At 38.9% G+C, this 26,357-nt stretch overlaps 1 protein-coding gene across 4 annotated transcripts in view; it reads left to right on the top strand.

Moving 5' to 3' along the window:
* The window catches only part of METTL4 (methyltransferase like 4), a 29,841-nt gene extending 27,973 nt beyond the window's left edge, over positions 1-1,868 (top strand). For 3 of the 4 annotated variants that reach the window (XM_018039806.1, XM_013974341.2, XM_013974342.2), the window contains exon 9: positions 1,476-1,868. In XM_018039806.1, the coding sequence (XP_017895295.1) occupies positions 1,476-1,621 (146 nt within the window). In that variant the 3' untranslated portion in view covers positions 1,622-1,868. The remainder of the gene's footprint in view (positions 1-1,475) is intronic. The other variant, XM_018039805.1, reaches the window with a different exon arrangement.

The raw sequence follows: 26,357 nt of genomic DNA, 5'->3' as shown, positions 1-26,357 counted from the left end.
TAGCAAACATTTTTGATTGGCTGATTCCAGTTTAGACTCCAGTTTAAAATGTCAAAGTAGAGTCATTAACATCTTTGTACTGAAGAACCGAACAAACAAGCAGAAACAAGAAAACAAAACCTTGCTTCAGTATAATGTTAGACCACTTTAAAAGTGAGTTGAGGCTGGTGAGGCATTGAATTCATAGGGCAAAACATGGAAAAGTGATATAAAAGTTTATTGTCCTTTAAGACTCTGGGGAAATGTTTCTTGCTCAAGTTTAGTAGCATTTAGTTATATAGTCATGAAAGGACCGGAAGTCTCATGTCAGCATCTCCTAGAAGCTATCAAAGCCCAGGTTTGAGTTTGTTTGAGTTGTAGGCAATGAATACTTTTGATTCTTTGATTTTTGATAGACAGGATCCTTGCTTTCAGACAAACAATTATTTTGTTGTGAGAGCAACTAAAGAACATTATGAAATATAAAATTTTTCATATATTACCTCTTAAATCTAACCTCTATGAAGTATTTCTAAGGAACCCTTATCATTCCTAAAGAGAATTTGATGGATTTTTTGAAGCTCAATCCTATGAAGCCATTAGGAACTATATTTTGCCTGTTCTAATGACTTTTCATATTGAATTGTTATTTTCATACTAAGTTCCTGTTGAAGAATAAATATATACCAAAAAATATATAGCTAACCAGCAACATGATCAAGGTTAAACTGATTTAAATATTTGTCATTCAAATGAGCATGTGCTTAAAAAAAAGCTTCTGTTAGTGTAGATTATAGCTATTTAGCCAATGTATAGATGAGATGCCATTTTCCCAACAAAATACAATGTTCAGTAGTTATGAATATATTGAACAAGAAATATTTAACTGTGGAAATAATACAGTGAAATTTTAGGTAAAGAAGTATCTGTAATTTGGAAGTGAAAGTGTTCTCAGTACTGCCAAATTGTAGCTGAGGAGGTAAGAGTTATTTGTTAGGTATATGTTCTGAATATTTATCTGTGTTTCGAACTCTTAACACTAAAGTATGTTTTTGTGGAGACTTACATTGATATTTATCTTAGTTTGTAAAGTGGATTGTCTTTGTATTATTCCTATGTACTTTTGTCCATGCATGGATTACATTTATTAAAAAATAAATTAAGCTAGTACTCGGGAGCTATGTCAGCATTATTGGAAAACTGAAAAGTCACCAGTGTGGGTGTTAAAATCTTCATTTCTCCTCTACAAATGAAAAGTGATAAATCAGGACTATTGAAAGTTCTGATAGTATTGTTCTCGATCTCAAGGGTGCTTATTTCAAATGACTTTCTAACTACAAATAGTGAAGTCTATGATGAAATCCTTGAAATTAACTTGCTGTTTTTCTTTTTTAAGGAAACATCTCTGCTTTTCTCTTCTTAACTACTAAAGGACGTTGATTCCTTCCTTAATAATAATTTTTGTGTTTTTTTTTTCTTTTCTCATTTTTGGACAGAGGTTCTAAAAGACTATATCAAGCCAGAGGGAGAATGTTTGGAATTGTTTGCTCGAAATTTACAGCCAGGTTGGACTAGTTGGGGCAATGAAGTTCTCAAATTTCAACACATGGATTATTTTGTTGCTCTGAAGTCTAAAAGCTGAGTAGGCTCCTAAAATTTGTGTTTTTCTTCAGTTTTTCCTCACTCCTCCTCCTTTCATTCTGATTGATATTTTCCTTTTTTTTTTTTTTTTTTTACCAACCAGTATGCTTAGAGATGTAAACAGAACTTCATTTTTCAGCAAAGTGACTGACCGTCATATAATTTCAAGATGAATTTTACTTCAGGTGCATTAGTATTCCACATTATTCTGGACTCTACAAATAAAAGAGGTAAGCAGTTTGAAAGAAGGCAAGACTTTGTTATTGAAAAAGTTCAGAAAGCATGCATTATGGACCTGAAGTCATAATTCTCCATATGGATGTGTTTTGTTTAGCCCACATGGTGGTGTAAAAAAAATGTTGAACCATCAGGGAATTTCAGGAAATCAGGAAATTTCACCTACTAAGTCTTTAATCATCAGCAACTCTGGCTATATAATAGTCTGTACTTTTTCCTGACATCAGTCTGTGGGACCCAGCAATGCCAACAAATTTGGGAAGGGCCATGTACTCTCCAGTTTACTTCAGTAACCTTGCCCCATGCCAGTTATATGTTCTACTTGACTCCTGTACAACCTGAATTTAGAACTTCTTGTTTAGTGTTACATTCTGGAAAACATTCAAAGACCTGTCAAGTACCACACCATTGTACTGAGTTCATGAGACTTTTTTTGGAGGGTTTTAAATTGCGTTCACTGTCACTTTTGAAGTACTTTTTACTTCTGCTTGTTCCTCTAGAAGGAAAAAAAAATTCTTACAATGTTAGAAAGTAAACATTGCTTGGACTTAATTGATATTTATAGACTATTCCATCTGAAAGCAGCAGAATATGCATTCTTCTCTAGTGCACTTGGAACACTCTGTAGGATGGATCACATGCTGGATCTCAAAACAAACCTCAGTATATTTTTAAAAGTTGAAATCATCAAACATATTTTCCAACCACAATACTATGAGATTAGAAATCAGCTACAGGAAAAAGCTAGTAAAAACTCCAAAAACTATGACATGCTGATGAAAGAGATGGAATATGACACAAACAGATGGAAAGACACACTTCTTGGGAAGAATCAATATTGTCAAAATTACTATACTACCCAAGGCAATGTACAGATTCAGTGCAATCCCTAACAGATTACCAATAGAATTTTTCACAGAGCTGGAAGAAAAATTTTAAAATTTGTATGGAAACGTGAAAAACTCAGGATATCCAAAGCAATTCTGACAAAGAAAAATGGAATTGGAGAAATCAGGCTCCCTGACTTTAAACTATACTACAAAGCTACAGTAATCAAAGCAGTATTGTACTGGAACAGAAACAGAAATATAGATCAATGGAACAAGATAGAATGCCTAGATATAAACCCATGCATCTATGGTTAGTTAATCTACAATAAAGGAGGCAAGAATACACAATGGAGAAAAGACAGTCTCTTCAGTAAGTGACACTGGGAACACAGCTGTATATTAAAGAATGAAGTTAGAATATTCTCTAATACTGTACACAAAAGTAAACTCAAAATGGATTAAAGGCCTAAATGTAAGACCAGATACTATAAACTCTTATAGGAAAACATAGGCAGAACAGTCTTTGACATAAATTGCAGCAATATCTTTTTGGATCTACCTCATAGACCAATGAAAATAAAATAAAAAATACAGAAATGGGACCCAATTAAGCTTAAAAGCTTTTGCACAGTAAAGGCAACCATAAGCAAAGTGAAAAGACAACTCGCAGAATGGAAGAATATATTAATATTTGTAAATGAAATGACCAACAAAGATTAATCTCCAAAATAATACAAATAGCTCTTGCAGCTCAATATCAAAAAACCAAAAATAACCCAGTCAAAAAAAAAAAAAGGGGCAGATGTAAATAGGCATTTCTCCAAAAAATACATACAGATGGCCAAAAAACACATGTAAAGATGCTCAGCATTGCTAATTTTTAGAGAAATGAGGTATCACCTCACACTGGTCAGAATGACCATCATCGAAAGTCTACAAACAATAGAAGAAGGTGTGGAGAAAAGGGAACCCTCCTGCAGTGTTGGGAATGTAAATGGATACAACCAATATGGAGAATAGTATGGACATTCCTTAAAAAACCAAAATCTACCATATGATCCAGCAATCCCACTCCTGGGCTCATATCCAGAGAAAACCATAGTTCAAAAAGATAGGTGCACCCCTGTGTTCACTGTGGCACTATTCACAGCAGTCAAAACATGGGAGCAGCCTAAATGTCCATTGACAGAGGAATGGATAAAGAAGATGTGATACCCGTACAGTGGACTGTTAGCCATAAAAAAGAAATAATACCATCTGCAGCAATGTGGATGGACCTAGAGATTATCTTACTATGTGAAATAAGTCAGAGAAAGATAAATAGCATATGATAGTACTTATATGAAATCTAAAAAAGTTGATACAAATGAATTTATTTACAAAACAGAAACAGACTTACAGTCTTTGAAAACAAATATATGGTTAGCAAAGGAGAAAGGCTGGGTTGGGGGGAGGAATAAATTAGGAGTTTGGGATTAACAGATACACAAAATAGATAATCAACAAAGACCTACTGTATAGTACAGGGAACTATACTCTGTTCTAAAATAACCTATATGGGAAGAGAATCTGAAAAAGAATGGATGTATATATGTGTATAACTGAATCACTTTGCTGTACACCCAAAACTAACAATATTGTTCAGTTCAGTTCAGTTCAGTTCAGTTCAGTCGCCCAGTCATGTCCGACTCTTTGCGACCCCATGAATCGCAGCACGCCAGGTATCCCTGTCTATCACCATCTCCTGGAGTTCACTCAGACTCTCGTCCATCGAGTCAGTGATGCCATCCAGCCATCTCATCCTCGGTTGTCCCCTTCTCCTGCTCCCAACCCCTCCCAGCATCAGAGTCTTTTCCAATGAGTCAACTCTTCGCATGAGGTGGCCAAAGTACTGGAGCTTCAGCTTTAGCATCATTCCTTCCAAAGAAATTCCAGGGTTGATCTCCTTCAGAATGGACTGGTTGGATCTCCTTGCAGTCCAAGGGACTCTCAAGAGTCTTCTCCAACAGCACAGTTGAAACGCATCAATTCTTTGGCGCTCAGCCTTCTTCACAGTCCATCTCTCACATCCATACATGACCACAGGAAAAACCATAGCCTTAACTAGACGGACTTTAGTCAGCAAACTAATGTCTCTGCTTTTGAATATACTATCTAGGTTGGTCATAACTTTTCTTCCAAGAGTAAGCGTCTTTTAATTTCATGGCTGCAGTCACCATCTGCAGTGATTTTGGAGCCCCCCAAAATAAAGTCTGCCACTGTTTCCACTGTTTTCCCATCTATTTCCCATGAAGTGATGGGACCAGATGCCATGATCTTCGTTTTCTGAATGTTGAGCTTTAAGCCAACTTTTTCGCTCTCCTCTCTCACTTTCATCAAGAGGCTTTTTAGCTCCTCGTCACTTTCTGCCATAAGGGTGGTATCATCTGCATTGTAAATCAACTATACCCCAATATAAAATTTAAATTAGAAAATAAAAGTAAAAAAAACAAAGTAACCACTGCTTATGATTGTGAAAAATTTTTTTATGTATTATTTCCAGATTTTCTACAAATAAATATTTGTTTACTAAGTAAAATATTTTTACTGGGATGATTCTTTGAAAAGCATGCTGACTTATTATGTGTAACCTTAAAAATTTTTTTTGAGGTATATTTTTTCACAGAGTAACATTCTCCAGTTTTCATTGTAGAATGCAGTGAGTTTTGAAGATGTATATATAGGTGTCTATCTACAACCATAAACATTATATAGAACATTTCCTTTATCCCCTGAAATTCATGTGTCCTTTTGCAGTCAGTCATATCCTCCCACCTTTGCCATTGGCAAATAATGATTTGTTTTGTATCATTAGTTTTGTATTTTTTAGAATTTCATACAGATGAAAACATAGACAATGTAGTCTATTGTGTTTGGCCTTTTTAGCATTTTGAGAAAACTGTTTATACTATTTACAGATTTTCTACAAATGTTTATCTACTGAGTAAAATGTTCGATTGAAATGACTGACTGTCAGGATTGTCAATTCATTTGCTGATTTTGCCAAATAAAAATGCTATTTTTGAAGTTTGTTCATTCTTTGAGAATGTGAGTTTCAGAGGCTTAACTTTGAGCCTTACCTTAGTTGCTGCCTTTGTTCTGACCTTTTAGGCTCTATCTGCCTTGTCCTGTTCTAGTTAAGATTCTGGACTCAAACTCACTCTTACCAGAAAACTCTAGGCCCCCAAATTTTACCTTTTAGGCTTGGAACTCTAGAGACCTATCTTCAGCGATTTTTATGTATTCGGCTTCAGAGAGACATTGGATTTTTTACTGACTGTGATTCAGAGGATTATAATCACCTTAAAGGGCTTTCCTTTCCTTGAAGATGCTGCTTAATTCACCTCATTTGACTCATATCGTATCCTGTTGGGTTACCACATGCTGGGAAGCACCACAACAAGATTGGCATAGATTTCTGGTTATCAGAGTTCTTTTACTTCAGTTATGTCACTTTATCCTCAAAGCAGTCTTATGAAGTTGAAGTTACAATGAGGGAACAGGTTCATAGAGGTGAGCTGACATGGTTAATAAGTGATAACCAAGATGTGAATTCTATTCTGTTTCCTCAATTAGGACACTTCATGTTGTACCATGTTTGCTAATGACCTTAAGGTCTTCAGTTCAGTTCAGTTCAGTTGCTCAGTCGTGTCTGTCTCTTTGCGACCCCATGAATCGCAGCATGCCAGGCCTCCCTGTTCAGCACCATCTCCCGGAGTTCACTCAGACTCACGTCCATCGAGTCCGTGATGCCATCCAGCCATCTCATCCTCTGTCATTCCCTTCTTCTCCTGCCTCCAATCCCTCCCAGCATCAGAGTCTTTTCCAATGAGTCAACTCTTCGCATGAGGTGGCCAAAGTACTAGAGTTTCAGCTTCAGCATCACTCCCTCCAAAGAAATCCCAGGGCTGATCTGAAATCCTCGGGTTGCTCCTCCCGGCTGCGGGCCCTGGCCTCGGGCGTGGGTGGCTCCTCCCAGCTGCCGCCCCTGGCCTCGGGCTCAGGGTGGCTCCTCAGGGTCACTGCCCCTGGCCTCGGGCGCGAGGTGGCTTCTCCCGGCCGCCCCTGACCTCGGACGCGGGGTGTCTCCTCCCGGCCGCCCCTGACCTTGGACGCAGGGTAGCTCCTCTCGGCCGCTGCCCCTGACCTCGGACACAGGGTGTCTCCTCTCGGCCGTTCCTGCGCGGTCGCAGCCTGTCACTCTAAGCGGCTGCCCCTGACCTCGGACGTGGGTAGCTCCTCTCGCAGCCGCCCGTGCTTAGTGAGCTCTCCAATAGTAAGCATATCAGCTCCTAATCAGAGAATCCACCGTGTGGCCTGAAGCAAATTTAGAATGTTTCATAGGTAGTCATCCAAAATAACCTTCTCAATATATGATGCCATCAGTCTTGGATTATGAACACAATATTTTTTTGTTAGGGATTTTAGTGAAATTAGTTGGATTGACAGCTTGTGTGTGCGACTCAAGAGTCAGACGGGCTGCTAAACCCTTTGACATAGGCTGTTAGCACATTTACCATGCAATTGTATTTCCTCAATCAGAATAGCCATTTTTTAATTCACATTTTTAAGGAAGCCCTTCTGCAAGAGGTACTTGGACTGGAAGGAGGTGGTTCAGCTTGTTAGATTAAGTAACAGAAGTACAGGTGCAAATAATTTGATGCACCACAGTTATCTGCCATCAGTGTTCTGTTCTGTAGACCAACCCCAAACTCCATAGAGAATCTTAATCAAATTCATGACTCTATTGATCAATCTCCTCTGGCTTGAAAGCAAGTCAGAATACCAGAATACCATGATAATTTTATGGAATATTTTCTTCTAAATATTCCTAGGCATTAACCTAGATTTTCTACGGCTTCTTGTGAACTTGAGTGAAAATTATTGGATTTTTTCAGTATCAGTGCAAATACTTGGGGCTGTATAAAAATGAATTGATCTCTAGGAGTGGAGAGCACGACGAAAAGTTTTTTTCAACCACTTTTGCTGATTAAATTTTGGCCTGGTCATCAGATAACTGTGACACAGCAATGAGGTAGCTTTGGATGACAGCTAAGGTGAATGAATGGTCATTTGTAGCATTGAGGCCAGGCCACGGCTGTGAAAGTGAGTGCTAACCACTAGACCACCAAGGAACTCCCTGGAAGAATCCATTTTCAAGTTCATTCAGATTGATAGCAGAATTCAATTGTTTCTTTGCAGGCCATTGGCTAGGAGTCAACTCAACTTCTAGAGGCTGTTCTCTGGTCCTTGCACATGACTCCCTCCATCTTCAAGGTCACAGTAGCACATTGAGTGCTTCTTACCCTTTAAGTCTCTGATTTTGCCTTGTGTTGCCATCTAGAGAAAATTCTGTTTTTAAAGTGCTTTTGTGATTAGATTGGACCCACCTGGTTAATCTCCCTTTTTTCATACAATGAAACATAGTTGTGGGTGTAATAATTCATCATGTCACAAGTCTCCACCAAACTCAAAGGGGAGAGGGTTATACAAGCAAGAAGGTCACTGGGAGTCATTCTTAAGATTTTGCCTAACAACCCAACCCCTGACCCCCAACAATCCATGTCTGTCCCACAAGTGAAATACATGTACCCTATCCTCAGGTTTGAAATGAAATCATTCCATTACAGCATCAGTTCAAGTCCAGAGTCTCTTATAAATTCTACCAGTTTAAAAGTCCCATATCTCATCATCTAAATCAGATTAGAACAGGCTCTGGTGTAATCCATTAAGTATAGCTCCTGGGCAAAGTTCTCCATCTGTGGATCTGTGGAACTGAAGAAAATGTGACCTGCCTCCAGCACTTCCACAGTAGTTGAATGGGCTTGGCATAGGGAGTTACAGCTTTTCCAGTTAAAAAATAGGGGAGAATGGGGAATAAATAGCATTTTTACTTGTCTACTTGTCCAAAGCAGTTTAAAAATCCAGCCAGATAAACTTCAGGCAGACTTTATTGATTAGAGCTTCAAGGCCAGGCAGTAATGGGTGGTTTTCAGCTCTGCATTTTGGGTTCTTGGCCCCATCCTCTGAGCTGATTCTGCTCTCTGCTTTTGTTTCCATCTTTTGAGTCATTCTTTTTTTGAAATATTGAAGTATAGGTGATGTACAGTAATTTACTGGTGTACAACATGGTGATTCACAGTTTATAAAATGCTATACCCATGGACAGAGGAGCCTGGTAGGCTGCAGTCCATGGGGTCAGTAAGAGTCGGACATGACTGAGCAACTTCACTTTCACTTTTCACTTTCCTGCATTGGAGAAGGAAATGGCAACCCACTCCAGTGTTCTTGCCTGGAGAATTCCAGGGACGGAGGAGCCTGGTGGGCTGCCATCTCTGTGGTCGCACAGAGTTGGACACCACTGGAGCGACCTAGCAGCAGCAGCAGCATACCACATTTATGGGCTTCCCAGGTGGCACTAATAAAGAACCCTCCTGCCAATGCAGGAGATGTAAGAGTGATGTAACAGAGATGTAAGAGACGCAGGTTCAATCCCTGGGTGGGGAAGATCCCCTGGAGGAGGGCATGGCAACCCACTCCAGTATTATTTTTTTTTAATTAATTAAATTAATTGGAGGCTAATTAGTTTACAGTATTGGCCCCATCCTCTGAGCTGATTCTGCTCTCTGCTTTTGTTTCCATCTTTTGAGTCATTCTTTTTTTTGTATTGTAGTGGTTTTTGCCATACATTGACATGAATCAGCCATGGGTGTACATGTGTTCCCCATCCTGAACCTCCCTCCCCATCCCATCCCTCAGGGTTATCCCAGTGTACCAGCCCTGAGCACCCTGTCTCATGCATTGAACCTGGACTGGCGGTCTGTTTCACATATGATAATATGCATGTTTCAGTGCTATTCTCTCAAATCATCCCACCCTTGCCTTCTCCCATAGAGTCCAACAGTCTGTTCTTTACATCTGTGTCTCTTTTGCTGTCTTGCATATAGGGTCATCGTTACCATCTTTCTAAATTCCATATATATGCATTAACATACTGTATTGGTGTTTTTTTCTTTCTGACTTACTTCACTCTGTATAATAGTCTCCAGTTTCATCCACCTCATTAGAACTGACTCAAATGCATTCTTTTTAATAGCTAAGTAATATTCCATTGTGTATATGTACCACAGCCTTCTTATCCATTCATCTACTGATGGACATCTAGGTTGCTTCCATGTCCTGGCTATTGTAAACAGTGCTGCGATGAACATTGGGGTACACGTGTCTCTTTCTATTCTGGTTTCCTCGGTGTGTATGCCCAGAAGTGGGATTGCTGGGTCGCATGGCAGTTCTATTTCCAGTTTTTTAAGGAATCTCCACACTGTTCTCTGTAGTGGCTGTACTAGTTCGCATTCCCACCAACAGTATGAGAGGGTTCCCTTTTCTCTGCATCTTCTCCAGCATTGTTTGTAGAGTTTTTGATAGCAGCCATTCTGACTGGCGTGAGACGGTACCTCACTGTGGTTTTGATTTGCATTTCTCTGATAATGCCACTCCAATATTCTTGCCTGGAGCATCCCTAACCCTAACAGAGGAGCCTGGCGGGCTACAGTCCATAGTATCGCAAAGAGCTGGACATGACCAAAGCAACTTCGCATGCACATGTCATGTTTATAGTTATTACAAAATATTGGCTATATCCCCCACGTTGTATAATAGATCCTTGTAGCTTATTTTATACCTAATAGTTTGAGTTCTCCTTTTCTATGAAAGGTAGCATGTATTTACAGTTGAATTATTTTATCGGCCTGCTTCCTGTCTGTAGAATTTGGGAGATTTTATAGCCTTTTCTTTTTTCATTTTATACTCTCTCCTGTTCAGTCCACGTTAGTATTGTGTTTGCTGATGTAAAATTCTCAAGAACCAATGGATCTTGTTTGAAATTCCCATTCATTCCCATCAGACAAGACCCAAATCCACAAATCTTTTTTTTTAACAATAGAAAAATGAACATATATATATATATCTCATTTACACATGAGATGCCCAGAGGAAAAAGAGTAACTCCTCTAGGTGGTTTAAAATTCCAGCTTATATAGAATCTTCAACAAACAATAATAAATTTGTGGAGAAATAGCAGGACAAAGAAAAGCAGTTTCAGGCTTCGAGGGGTGGAGATAAAAGGCTAGTTAGTAAAGTTTGTTATGTAGATTCCTCTGGTGCCTTCTTCAGGCTGATAGGATCTAAGGTTGTCTCTGAGGACTAACCTTTGTCCTTCCAGATAAAGAGAAGGGACCCTGTTTTTAGGCAGATTGTGAGAGGACACAGGGATTTTCTCGTATCTACTTCTTTTCAATTGTGAAGTTTTCTTCCTATTGATTTCATCTTGGTAGCAATTATTCTCTAAATAGTAATCTTTACGTGTATTTTGACCTAACTCACTAATTAAAGTGGAGTTTCAGAGGTACTCAGGCCATTTGACAGGGAGAGATTTCTGTTCTCTTAGCTCACCAAACGGAGAAGTCAATGGCACCCCATTCCAGTACTCTTGCCTGGAAAATCCCATGGATGGAGGAGCGTGGTGGGCTGCAGTCCATGGGGTCGCTAAGAGTCGGACACGACCGAGCGACTTCACTTTCAGTTTTCATTTTCATGAATTGGAGAAGGAAACGGCAACCCACTCCAGTGTTCTTGCCTGGAGAATCCCAGGGACGGGGGAGCCTAGTGGGCTGCCGTCTCTGGGGTCACACAGAGTCGGACACGACTGAAGCGACTTAGCAGCAGTAGCAGCAGCAGCTCACCAAAACTGAAACTAAAACCAAAAGCTTAATAGACATAGCAGATATGGGCAGATCCAAATAAATCTTGTGTTCCCAGGAGGCGCAGTGGTAAAGAATCTGCCTGTCCATGCAGGAGACACTAGAGAAGTGGGTTTAATCCCTGGATCAGGAAGATCCGCTGGAGTAGGAAATGGCAACCTGCTCCAGTATTCTTGCCTGGGAAATCCCATGGACAGAGGAGCCAGGCCAGTTACAGTCCATGGGGTGGCAAAAGAGTCAGACAGGACTGAGCGACTGAACACACACACATACACACCCACAGATAAATCTTGCATACAAATTAAAAAAAAATAGCCACTTACGTTTCCTCCTTTGTGAATGTTTTTTATCATTTTGACAAATTCAGTACTGAGCTTCATGAAAGAAAACATGATCGAACTGGTTAAATTGATAATGTAGAGGCTTACTCTTTACTGTCTGTGGGCTCATGGAACCATGCTTGCTTGTCCCTCCGTTCTAGGGAAAAGTAATTTAGATGTTTAAAGAAGTCCTCAGGTGCATACAACTAGACTGTAGGGTAGAACTTGACATAAAGAGGGAAGTTTCAGAGGGAAGCATAAGGAGGTTAAAAGTGCTTTTTCTGCAAGATTTGTTGGGGAGCAAGCATCTATTTTGGATCTCTTCCTCTCCCTTTTCCTTCCCTTTCACTGCCCTTCTCTCCAGTGTGGCCCAGGGCTACCTCCTCTTTCACTCTCGCCCATGGAAAGCCTAGAAGGACTAGGGTGGAGTACAGAGGATGAGTGGAGGGTACGATTCTAGCCTTGGAAGGGGCTTTGCATCACTCATGGTCCATCCAAGCTCCCCTGGGTAGGAGAGGTCTCAGGCTTAGGACCAGGAACATGCTCTTGTGGATCTCTGCTGAGGTTAAGAGGTAAATGGAGGAATCAAGGGCTTGAGAGCTTCTGTCAACCTTTCCACTGGTGAAGACTAAGAAATATAATATTTTTGTTATTACATCACATTTTGATTTTAAATGTACTGATGGAAAAGATGGTTCATTGTCTCCAAGGGCACATTGTTCTATAGCATGTTCAGCTCTGAAAGTTTTTAATTAGATAAAATATATGTTTCCTTTCTTGACATTCTTAAAAGTTAGCAAGTGAAAGAGCAGAAAGAAAGGAAAATGAGAAAAAAAGCTTTGGTTAAAAAAATGTCAAGCTTTTTGATTATTCTGTACATGATATGTCTCAAGGTTGTTCTATTCTATCAAATACAATGGGACAGCTGAGCCCATACGATTTCCTCCTTCCTCTTGACTATTCCTTCTTTTGATCTTTAGCTCTTAGCATAGTGCTTTATTGCATGGTAGGAACTCAATAAATGTATGTTGAATGTTGGATTGGAGATATTTATGTTAAAGTTGAAGGTGAATGGAGGGGGGAGAGAGCTTGGACAGGGCGAGCTGAAATTTTACATGCCAAATACAACACATTACTGTGTCTCTAAAACTTTACAGTTTACAAAGGGCTGCTACATAGAGGGTCTTATTTTTCCTCACAACAACACTGTAGGATATTTCTGTATTCCTCTTTTATTTATGCATCCCAGAGAGGTTAAGTGTCTTGTCTTACCTGCAGGCAGAGTTAGGTCTCACATCCAGTTCTCCTTTCTCTCCAAATGGAAGAGAGAAAGTTTTCCAGCAGCAGGGGATTAGCAGAGGATTCAGAGCTGCAGAAATTTTAAAGAAGATATAATTTTGCCATAATCTTCATGGTTTTGCTGAGAAAAATCCATTTTGGTGGAGTAGAACGCCTGGAAGAGTTAAGGATGGGAAGAGGACTGTAAGAGTGGACACCCTTACCTTCTTCAAGGGGAAAATCCTTTCTAAGTAAAATTTAATAATTGAAGAAAGTTAATGATTTGAATAACTCCACAAGATGTCCTATAATATTAGCCCAATTGTAAATGTATAGTTTATGAATGATTTTAAGTTGCTAAAGTGAAAAAAAAAAAACTTACAAAGTAAGAGAGTATTAGTCAATTTGTTTTGCACTTAGAAGCAATTATTTTCTGAAATATTTAAGGGCTACCTATCTGTACCCTGTTTCTTTAAGTATTCATAAATATTTACTAAAAGACATATATTGGTAAGGATTGTTACTATGCAAAATATACTTTAGGATTTTACTGTATTTCTTATGTCATCATTCAAGGTTTTCATGTCATCTTTTTTTCAGTGTTCCACAGTTGATTGCTGAGATATCTGTGGAACTCAATATTTTAGAAAACTCTCTTCTATACACGTCAAGACATTTCTGTGTAAAATTATACAAATGCTGCTGTCTGGTAGTCATGTGCCCACTACTGCCCCCTGTCTAAATAGAGTAGCGCATGCATTCACAGGCAAAGTGTCTGTAGGAATGAAATGAATATATGGAGCTTGTCCCCAAAGCAGTGAAACCTAGAAGGTATCATGTGTTTTTTATAATATTCTTAGCATCCTACCTGCAATTTCTATTGTTTGCTTGAAGTTTGCTCTAAGTCCTTAATCTGTGAACTAATACTTTTGCTCATACCTGAGAAAAAGGGCCTAAAAAGTGATGCGAGAATATTGTAGACATTTTCTCTTGAGTTTTTTGGTTCATCTTGAAAAAGTGGGAGATAGATGATAGAGTTTTTGGCCCTTGGGTCAACAATGTAATTCATTTACTAGCTCAAATATTTATTGTATACCTACCTATGAGGAACTGTGCTGGGGAGAGAGTGTGGAAAAAGACAGACACTGTCCTTGGCCTCCTGGGTTTACGTTTATAATCACCAGACAGCATATAGAAGTAAAGTGATTGAAAAATTGTGTAAAGATGAAAGTAGAACCGGAGTCTTGTGAGTTTGTGGGTGAGGACAGAGCATTGCCTTGATGTCCCTTATTCTGCTTCCTTAAAAGGTCATCAGAATGCTGGTCACTTCCCTTGTGATATGGGCCTCACTCTCACTTGGGAACTCAGTTCAGTCCACTAGCAGCTATAATTTGCTAAAGCATAAAAGTTTCTTCTTTTTTTTTTAAACCGACATTCAATTCAGAGCACGGATCAGATCACTCCTCTGTACATTAGAGATTTCTGCCTGCACTGCAGTTAACCAAGGCAACGCACAATAATAAATTCTGTCCCAGCACAGTAACCTGTGATGACTTGTTAATCTCACTCTGCCTCCGAGCCCCGGCATCTTCCATGTCCCTGAAATGTCAGCCCCTTTAGGCCTGTGCCCTTTCCAGTGTGGCTATTCCAGCCTGGCTCTGTGTTGCAACCTTTTCCTCTCAAACTGTCTCCTTCACTGCCCTCTTTGCCAGCTTTTTCACCTGCTGTTTGGATCTCCTATGTGCTGGAATCATCCAGATCAACAGGGCTGCCTATCATGGAAAAGGATTCTGTAGTTTCAAAACTGAGTTCATTGAAGTGTAACATATCAGTTATCATTATCAGTCATATATAAGTTTACTGCCATGGAACTGAAGCTGAATCCAACAGTTAAGGAGCAGAGACAAATGAGACCTAATGCCTGTGAAATAATTTTTCCTTCTCATGGGAAGCAGATGGGAGACTATAGAGTATGACCATAACCTGCTGTGTGTAAGTGAGATGACCCTCGCTTTTGTGCCCTTCCCGGAGGTGGGCTATGTGATCATCACAAGAAAACATGGAAGGGCTACTCATCTGCTAAAAATCTTTTCAGTTAGCAATCATGGTTGTTTGCCTTACAAGTGTTTCTTTCGGTAGCCCACGTAAAGTAAAGGGAAATTATAACTAGATATGCAGTTGAAATTGTAACTTCTTGCCGGAGTGAAACGACGGGAACATGATCCTCTTCCTACTTCTCCCTCCATCCTCTGCCCTGCCTTGAAAAGACTGTAGACACACCAGTGGAAGCTTCACTGTCAAGGTCAAGGAAAATCATCCAAGAGACTCATGGCCAAGCGTGTTTCACCATCTCTCAAACCCAGAAAAGCCTACTTGGTTGTGGAATCTCACCTCCAGGCAGCGTGTAGGAATCGTGCAGGCAGTACTACAAGGCTCCACATTTGATGAGAAATAGAGACTAAAATCTTTTGACAAGTTTTGTCTCATATAATTTCTTTCTTATGGGGATCAAACCAACCAACACATTGTCTTATGAGAGAAGAGAACTATTCCTAGTTTTGGAAAGCCGTAGGACACCTCAACATTTTCTTATGTACTTTTGATTTGCCTTTTAATTTTAGCTATGGTATATTTGGACATGGAAATGCTTTAATTTTTCCCTGATCACATCACTTTTCTCCTTTGAACTTTTGCTTTTATGTCTAGCAAATCTGTGACGCTTCTAATATTACAGTTTAGAGGTCTTAGGAGAGCCAGGGACTTTAGCATAGTGCATCCTTCATTCTGCCTCTGAAAGTACTTGTCAGCTGTACCTGTTAGAGCTGCTTGTTGCAAACAAGAGACACCAACTTTGGTTAACTTAAGAATAAAAAGAATTCATTGTGAAGATGTCTAATAATGGGAAGGATTGAAAACCAGGCTCAGAAGAAAATGGGCATGCATGCTGATAGGGTGGTGAGTCTCTGGGGGAGGAGAACCAGACATAAGTGGAGTATAACCTTAAAAAAAGTTAGGACTCTCCTCAAAACAACAACCCCTACCCCACCTGAACCGTGGAGAATTTCTCAGGTTGGCTGCACTCTTCCATGGCTGCCTCTAGGGGGAGTGTCAACCATGGAACTGGCCGGACCTGGACGCACGTTCTCTTTTCATTGGGCAAGGGGGACGGAGACTGCTTCTTCTTTGGCTTCTTTTCCTTTTTTCTTCCCAAGGTCAAGGTATTGTTTGGACACTGGGGAGCCAGAAAAAGAAAGAAATCTAAACCTGAGCACCTGGCTTTCCTCCAGAATCCCCACTTCCTTATCATTCTCTTCAGTGCTACAAACTACAGACCTGGGAAGGGGTGAGGTGAAGTCGGTGTCCATTTGTCCTTGCTAACCCTTCAAAATGTCTCTCCTCTCTCATTGGACCTCCTTTGGGGCTTATGCTGTCAGCTAGAATACCCTTTACACCATTCTGGTAGGGATTATGTATTTAACGCCGCCCCCCCCCGCCCCCGCCCCGCCTTATTTGTTAAAAATACACAGTACTCCATTCTGCTAACTGCTCCTACTTCTGCCTGTGTTCTGAAAAGTGAACGTCAGTGGAGTTATGCACAAATCATCTAACACCGTGACTTCACAATTAAGGTTGATCTTTAGGCTGAATTTATAGTACAAATTGATCTCCATTTGGATCCTATAGATAAGTCTACTTTAATATATGAAACAGAATTTATAATCTCCTTCCAAATCTGCCTCTATTCCTGAATTCTCTTAGTGGATAGCATCACTATCTTCCAAGTTTCTCAAACCAGAAATCACTGAGTCATTCTGTACCCTCTCCCTTGCTGAGTACTCCGTATACCACTTCGTTTGATGTAGATAACCGCTTCCTTAAACTCTCTTGAGTCCATTTCCTGTTTTTGTTTGTTTTACTATTGCCTTAGTATGAGTTTAGATGGCCTTTCATGCGGAAAGCTGAAATATCTTTCTAACGGATTTCTATTTTTAAAATGCTTTCTGTTCAGTCTATTCCCACATGCCAAAGTAATCTTCCTAAAACAAATCTGATCATCTCATTCTTCCGCTGAAATCCTTTTGTGGCCCTCTCAGCTCTCAGAATAAAAATCAAGTTCATTGCTTTAAGATAAAAGTCTGTTCTTGATATGACCTTTGACTATTTCTGTAAATCAACTATTGTATCTCCTGTAACAAATTATTTTGTTTCAGACAAACAGAGTTCTCCTGATTGGTCTTTTAATCTCTCTACTTCTTTCCTATGTCCATTCCTGTTAATATTTTAAAACTCAGTTTGGCTTTCAAGTGATATATTTGTAGATAGGTAATATGTTGACATTTTTAGCATGGGCCTGTGATACAGCTCATGTCAATCAGAGTCACTGTCTGGAACTTTTCTTCTGCAGGAGCAGGAGAGATCACATTTTGCCTTTTAGGTAAGGTTGCTGCAAAGATGCGATCCTGGGGCTCCTGTCACTTGCAGGATATTCACTGATGGAGAGAACGCAGCCAACATCCACAGAGAAGCGTAACTAAGAATGGGAGCATGGGAGCACTAGGGGAGTGAGAAAGCAGGTCTTGGTAACCCTGGGCCCTGGATCTAATGTGGGTAATGTGGATCTGTGATGATCCTTTGCAGTTTTTAGCTGATTCATCCACTCCCCCCTTTTCTTTCATTTAAACTAGGCTGATTTCAGTTCTGTCACTTTAGACTGAAAGAGTCCATGTAGATACAAAAGAATAAAAGAATTAATTAACATTATTTATAAACTTAGTTTTTACAATTTTGGCTCTAGCTACACACAGAATAATTTTGATGATGGTTTTCAAGGGAAACCTACAGGTTTATGCGTGTGTGTATGCTGACTTTTATTTCTACGTAAAGCAAGTTATTCTTAAAGGACAGTTCTAACTTTGCCTAAATTGGCACTGGAAGTAGACTGAGGGAAAAATGTAAGTTTTTTTTTTTTTTTTAAGAAGTTTTATATGTAATCTTATATCATTTAATCTAATGATTCTCAGCTCCAGCTGTACATTAAAATCATTGGAGGGACGTTCAAAACTACAGATGCCTGGGACTCTCCCAGACAGATAAATTAGAGTCTCTGGGGCTAGGGCCCTAGCATTGGTATTTTTTAGAAGCATGTCAGGTTTCAGCTTTCAGCACAGGGTGAGAATCACTGATCTGACCTAATATTTTGCCTCTGTTCCTTGAGGAATTCAAGTTCTTTACACATGACTTTTTGTTGATCTCTTTCCCTCATTGTAATTTTCTGTGTAATGAACAAAACATGAGAAATCAAATCACTGGCTTTGTGCTGTCTTCTAGATTGGGGTTTCTGCAAAACTGGCCAGGGACATACGATTAGGCAGTGCTCACCTTTAATTTTGAATTTAATAATGTGGCTGTAAATGCAAATCTCTATCTAAGTTGTCTTGCTTAGATTTATATTTTCTCAGACTTATTGAGATGAAAGTTATCTTTAAGGAAGTGACTCTGGAAGTAAGATGGTAACTTTCAATAGTAAAATTAATGCAAAAGAACCTATTAGAATGATATATTAAAATAAAAAACAACTTATGTTATTAGGAGTTTAATATGTAGGACAAAACATTCCTTATTAATCAGATAGACATTTAGGTCTATTTCTTCTAAGAGCTCATCATTATTCTCATGCTAAAACCAGGTGCTGTTCAATAATAAAAATATGTTTATTTTTGAGACTTCCCTTGTGGTTCAGTAATTAAGAGTCTAATGCAGGGGATGCAGGTTTGATCCCTGATTGGGGAATTAAGATCCCACATGCATCAGGACAACTAAGCCTGCATGCCACGAGGAAGAGCCTGCATGCTGCAACTAAGACCTGAGAATATATAAATACATAAAAAGCATGTTTAGTTTTTGATGATGTGTCTGATTAAAGGCAGACATATTTTTCTTACTTTTAAGTTTATGACATCTGCCATAAACTTATTTTATTTACTTTAATTGCAATTACATTTAAATAAAACCGCAAAAAATAATAGATGGTAAGAGAACAATGTTAGAGAAATGTAGGGGTTAATCAAATTTGCTTAATTAATTAATCATAAAAGAAGTTAGTAAGAAGGCTTCTTGGTGTCTAGCATTGCTGGAAGCCCTAATCACTTGAAATCTGCAACTTAACTGGAGTGATAAGACAAAGCAGAAACAGTAAATAAACTTGCTGGGAGTATGTGAGTCGATGCATCTGAAGAGGGCTAACATTAAGTACTGCATCTTGGAAAGTAAGCTTTCTGAAAGACGCAGATTGTTTTGATTTTTCTCTGTGTATTTAAATACCCTGTGGTGGGTTTTTATTTTTTCAAAAAATTTATTTATGTTTTTGGCCATGCTGCACAGCTTGTAGAATCTTAGTTTCTCAACCAAGAATTGAACCCAGACCCTGGCAGTGAAAGCTCTGAGCCCTAACCACTGGCCCTCCAGGGAATTCCCCAGTTTCATACTTTTAACTGTGGTTCTCAGTGGTGCTGGTGGTAAAGAATCCGCCTGCTGATGCAGGAGACTCAGGAGATGCAGGTTCAATCTTTGGGTTTGGAAGATCCCCCGGAGGAGGAAATGGCAACCCACTCCAGTATTCTTGCCTGGAGAACCCCACAGTCAGAGAAGCCTGGCAGGCTACAGTCCATAGGATCACAAATAGTCAGACATGACTGAAGCGACTTAACATGTGTACTTTCAACCAGTTCCAAATCACAAGTAAGTTCCTTGGGTGGCCAACATTTTGTTTTCACAATCTATTCTTTACCTAGTATTTTAAAGAAAATTCTATGTTGGTTGGTGTGATGTGGGGTAGTTGTGAGCTTATAGATTCTCAAAGGTTTCCAAATTCATATGTTGTAATTAAAAAAAATTTAGACTGGATTTTGTTTATTCTGATTTCCTACCCTCAAAATGGGCCTCCCACATGACACAGTGGTAAAGAATCTTCCTCCCAATGCAGGAGATGCAAGAGATGTGGGTTCAATCCCTGGGCTGAGTAACCCATTCCAGTATTCTTGCCTGGAAAATCCCGTGGACAGAGGAGCCTGGTGGGCTATAGTCCATGGGGTCACAAAGAGTTGGACATGACTGAGTATGCATTATTGATCACCCTCAAAGTAGAAGGCAGTGTGACGTGTATAGAGATGTCTTGGCTCCTGGTGTGGAGGACTGGTCGTTAACTGGTTTCAGATCCAGAAAATCTTTTAACCTGTGGGCTTCCATGAACTTTTTGACAAGTGGACTGATAGTTTGGCCTTCTCTAGGAAGCTCCAGTTGCCCTTCCTAGTTTGTCTCACTCTCTGCTTGGTAGGGTAACAACTTGAGTTGTGTAAATCATGAGGTATATTCCATGTAATGAATAATTTCCTGGAGAAGGAAATGGCAACCCACTCCAGTACTCTTGCCTGGAAAATTCCATGGAGCCTTGTAAACTACAGTCCACGGGGTGGCAAAGAGTCGGGCATGACTGAACGACGTCCTTTCACTTCACTTCACTTCAATGAATAATTTAACTTTCCCCATGTAGTACTTACCCCACAAAGATGGTACAGTCGCACATTAACAATTCTAGAGTAGAAGAAACAAGGATGAAATATGGTGAAAAATTGCAAATCTACCTCCTAGGTTTTTAAAAAAATTGCTTGTGGGAGATACATCTTAAAAGGAAACATTATTTGGCCATCTGTCATGTGTCTTAGAAAAAAAGGATATGAAACAGTCACTCTAGTATAAGGACAGAGCTATTTCTCCCTGGTCTCCTCCTTCCTTTTGGGGAGAGAAAGTTTTTTTTGTTTTTCTTTTATCTGGGTCTCAAAACCACTTTTTGGTGGCTGGTCAAAATTGCTTTCCTTTCAACCACTTGAACGCCGATTCAGTTAGACCCTCTCTCCTCAGGACACCTGGCTGTTATTATAAAAAATCACCTATAATGTCCTCAATGTTTAACACCACCATCCAATTCTGACAACTTCTTACTTTAGTTTTTCTCCTGAAGCTCTCTAGCTTTCTGTACAAGTTTGCCTCTATGGCGTTTTACTTTAGCTCCTCATCTGAGAATCAAATTCTGGTCCATTGTCTCAAATAAATATTAGTATCTACCAACTAATTGCATTTCAAACCCTCTAGCCTCAGGTAGCTTGGGATTTCTTGAATCTCTTATGATTTGGTAAAAGTTTTTTCTTTTAAATGTTTCCACTGCAATTGTTTAATGATTCAATGTTCATAGAAACTCAGACTTCAGAGGAGCACATAGCCTCAACATAAATCTAATTAAGCTCATGTTACTCTAACGAAGTAGGGAAAATAAGTAAGCAAGGAGGCTGTGGTTTCCTCAGAAGCCCATTTAAAAACAAAGTTTTAAAAATGTTAAACCGGTGCTAATCTGTGTGACTGCTTCAGGTTTCATTTGAGAAAGAATTGTGGCTGCTAATATTATCATTAAAATATGTGAGTCTATTTCCATAATCAGAGCCCTGTGGGATGGCGCATAGATTTAATGTGGCTTTGGTGCTTGCGTGTTTTCCAGTGCATTGATTAATATTGTCCTCTCAAGTGGAACCCAATCAGGGGTAACCTGCCAGAGGACTGTTTTCTAAAACTTTCAGCTGAACTAATATCTGCAGAAACCTTAAGACTAAAGGAGAGTTGATGAATAGACCACAATTAAACTTGCCTTGTGAATTGAAGAATAGGGTAGAGGATAATAAACATGTTGAAAAGATTCCACATGTTTTATGCATGACACATTTGTAATTAAAACAGATCCTGAAGGTAAGTTTGCATATACTAATATTAATGATTTCAGAAAGGCAGAATGTGTTATTAAATATCTACAGGGCATATTTTCCAAGCAGGGAATGTGAAAATTTGGTTCATTTTGCTTCTTCAAGAGTTGTTTATCAGAAATTAGAAAAAAAATGAAATTAAAGATTGAGTGCACCAGCAAACCACACTTGTTAGGAAATTTGTTTATATTGATTAACTATATGCTTATTGTATAAATCTGTCAGTTCACCCTCAATATACAGTTTTCTAAACAATGTTTTATGAATAACTTTCATTTCAATTACTCAACTAAACTTTAATGTTTGCCAAAATTCCTTGGGCTTCCAGAAGCCTTTGAAACCCTTAACAGTTCAACAGTGACTGTACATAGCAACTCAAGATTGCATGGCTGTTGTAGCCAGAGTCATTTTAGGATTTAATAAAAAAAATTTATATCTGCAAACTATATCAACCCCATTGCAGTTTATAAAATATTATTACAAACTTTTTAATCATTTGATCCTTAAAGTAATCTTGTAAGGTAGAAATAAATATTGTTACTGTTTCACAGATGAGGAAAACAGAGGCAAATAATATATTCTGTACTTTCATTTTTAGGCTATCAATAAGTGCTAGTCACCAATAATCTATTGAAAGAGTTATTAAAGTTAACTGCAGTTTGGTCTCCCTGGGCCTCCCTACTGGCTTAGTTGGTAGAGAATCTGCCTGCCAGCGCAGGAGACTCTAGAGGCACAGGTTCAATCCCTGGGTCTGGAGGATCCCTTGAAAAAGGAAATGGCTACCCACTCCAGTTTTATTCTTGCCTGGAAAATCTCATGGACAGAGAAGCCTGGTGGGCTACAATCCGTGGGGTTGCAAGAGCTGGACATGCCTTAGCAATTAAACCCCAACACAGAGGCCTTTCATTTAGCATATTAGTGTTAGTCACTCAGCTGAGTCTGACTCTTGGTGATCCCATGGGCTGTAGCCCACCAGGCTCCTCTGTCCATGGGGATTCTCCAGGTTTGAATACTGAATAGGATTGCCATGGCCTTTTCCAGAGGATCTTCCTGATCCAGGAATTGAACCTGGGTCTCCCGCATTGTAGGCAGACTTTTTACCTTTTGAGCTACAGGGAAGACCTCATTTAGTACATTAGTTGGGCTACTATGTAGTGCTTGGCAAGTTTTTAAAACTTCTGTTGCACTTGTTCACATGTGGATAGTTGCAGTTGCCATGGTATCAAGGAGAGACTGTCATCCCTATATCACCCATGGATGATATCATCTTGAGTATGGGATGGTTTTATATGGCGTTCTTTTGCTTTGTAATTATAAATAAATTACTGTTAGAGTGTGCTGAGTTGTTTGGTTAACCTTACAATATAAAGTGCTGTATCTTTGCAGCAAATGTATTGTTGGTCCTTACTTTTCATCTTAAGTAGACTTTAAGGTAAATTATTATCTTAAGGTAATGCAATATATATACGTTATATATAAGTTTACCTTAATAAAAGTATATATAATGTGTATTATTACATACACATATGTATTATATGTACATGACATAGCTTTATATCTATATATAGTTGTGTATGCCAACCACTGAGTTGTATGTGCCCCACTGAGTTGTGTATGCACAGATATAAACCAGCATACTTCTGTTAATATATTAAATGAAGCGGATGTACCCTACAGTGAGAGTGGATGAGGTGGATGGGTCTGGGCTTGCCAGGTGGCGTTAGTGGTAAAGAACCTGCTTGCCAATGCACAAGACGTAAGAGATGCAGATTTTATCCCTGGGTTGGGAAGATTCCCTGGAGAAGGGCATGGCAAACCACTCCAGTATTCCTGCCTGGAGAATCCCACAGACAGAGGAGCCTGGTGGGCTACAATCCACTGGGTGGCCAAGAGTCAGACAGGACTAAAGCGACTCAGTACACAGGCATGAATGGGTCTAGGGGGTCTTTGACATTCCTCAAGTGGGCTGCACTGGAAAGTGAAAACTCCCTGTCTTCCGGAGGTAGACAGTGACAGGCACCTGCTTGCTTGACATGTGGTTACAGGGACTCAGGATGGGTACTTCCAATTTACATAAAGACCATGTTGATGCCATTTGTTTGTAGAAGAGATCAGGATGGTTCGCTTAGAATCCGGGCTTTAACTTTGTGATTGTGAAGAAGTGAATCACAATTGTGTTGGCTGGAATTACCATTAAGCTTTATATATAAAATACAGAAAGGTATTTTTCTATTTTTTCTTCTGAAGCTATGGTTTCTTACACATGCCTAAAACTCTACACTTAGAGGAGACCTTAGAGATTTGCCACTCTAACTTCCGTATTTTTGAAAGGAAAAATGAGCCACAGAGGAGATGGAATAAGAGTGTAGGGACTGAGATGGAACCAGTGATCATAGTTCCTGTTGTTCAGCTTAGAGTGTCGTTTTCTTTCTTTATCTAAATTTTATTTCTGTATAGTTTTGTATAGGAAATACATATATATGATTAAAAAATTCAAAAATTACAAAAAGGCTTATAATGAAACTCTCCCATTCCATTCCTCCACCATCCAATTCTTCTCTTTGGAAGCCAACAGTGCTATCAGTTTCGTAAATATATGCAAATGTCAATAAATACATATGTAGCTATTCCCCTCCTCTGATATACATGATAAAATACTCTTCATACAATTTTGCACCTTGTATGGTTTTTTTTTTAAGACTCACCATTTGAAAGCATTCCATATTGTTACAAAAAGAGACTCCTTATTAGTTTTTATAACTCCAGCATATTTCATTGAGTGGATATATCACAGTTTATTTAACCGGTCATCTACTGATGAACACGTAGGTTGTTTCCAGTCTTTGGTATATCAAACAATGTTGCAGTAAGGTATCTTGTGTGTAATTTTGTACAAATTTTGTACATGTTTGAATATGATTTGATAAATTCCTAGAAAAGGACTTTTCTCTGTTAAAGATATAGCACAGGCAACCATATTGACTATCTTGTAATAACCCTATAATGGAAAAGAATCTGAAAGAGAATATATATATGTATGTATATTATATGTATATATATATATGTCTAATTCACTTTGTTGTACATCTGAAACTAACATAACATTTTAAATCAACTGTACTTCCATAACAAAAAATATAAGGGAAACTGCTCTAGGGACTCAAAAAGAGTAACAGATAAAGAGTAGATTATCTGATACATATTGCAAAATTGCTTTTCATAGAAGTTGAATCAGTTTTCACTTCCACCAGCAGTATATGATGTGCCTATTTCCCCATACACTTACCAACACAGAGTGTTAAACTTTTGGGTTGCTGCTAAGTCGCTTCAGGCGTGTCCAACTCTGTGCGACCCCATGGACTGCAGCCTACCAGGCTCCTCTGTCCATGGAATTCTCCAGGCAAGAGTACTGGAGTGGGGGTGCCATTGCCTTCTCCAAACTTTTGGGTTGTTTCTTATCTAATAGTTGACAAAAGGTGGCTGAGTGTTGTTAAAATTTTCACTTCTCTTATTCTGAGGAAAGTTGTGTATTACTTCATATTACTCCAGAGTCATTCTGTCTTTCCGTTTCTGCAAACTGTTCATATGTTTTGACCATTTTCCTACAAGTTTATTGGTCTTTTCCCTATCAATTTTTTTGGGAACTTCTTTCCAAATTAGTGAACTTGATACACTATGTTTTTTCCTCAGTTAATCCTATTATGTGCCAGCATTTGACTAGGATATGCTGCTTATATTTGAGACAGATAGTAGAACCTTTGTTCTGAATGTTTATATATACAGAGGTTAAGCATCTTTTTTCCTTGGCTGCATGATAAGAATTGAAGGGTCACTGAAAGGAAATCTGTATAACAGTATGGTATATTTAGAAGCTCTAAATATATTGAAACTGCTGTGAGTCCCCATAAGAAGAAGCCTTCAATTGTGCTACAATGAATAGAGGGAGACAAATGAAAGCTGAAAAATTTGTAGCTACCTGGAAAAATAACCTCTATCTTCTAGGAAACTGCTAATTTCTTAAAGGCCCTCATTTGCCTTTAGTTTCGGGAATTCATATTAATTAAAAATTATGATTTAGTTTGGTCTTTGCTCTGTGTTTCATCCTTATTTATGTGAATCAGTAAGCTCACTTAAACACTTAACACCAGGCACTCTTCATTTGTTAGTAAAGTAGGCATTATTCTACCCACTTGAGCAGCAAGGAAACCTAAACCATGGAGAGGTTATGCAAAATAAAAACTGAAAAAGGTGTCATTCTGTAATATATAGATCTGAGTTAGATCTAAACGATTCTTTATTTGAAAAAAGCTAGATAATCCTAATGTTCAGCTTTTAAAGTCACTCTTCAAACCCTCTGTGGTTGTGGATTTCAGTAACTCATAGAATGAGAGCAACACAATTTTCTGATGATACTTCAGAAACTGAAAATGGGGAAAGTATATATAAGAAAGAAATTAAATTTGGTAT

The sequence above is a fragment of the Capra hircus genome, chromosome 24 (assembly GCF_001704415.2).
Source record: "Capra hircus breed San Clemente chromosome 24, ASM170441v1, whole genome shotgun sequence".
Taxonomy (NCBI): Eukaryota; Metazoa; Chordata; class Mammalia; order Artiodactyla; family Bovidae; genus Capra; species Capra hircus.
This window is presented reverse-complemented; position numbering and strand designations above follow the sequence as displayed.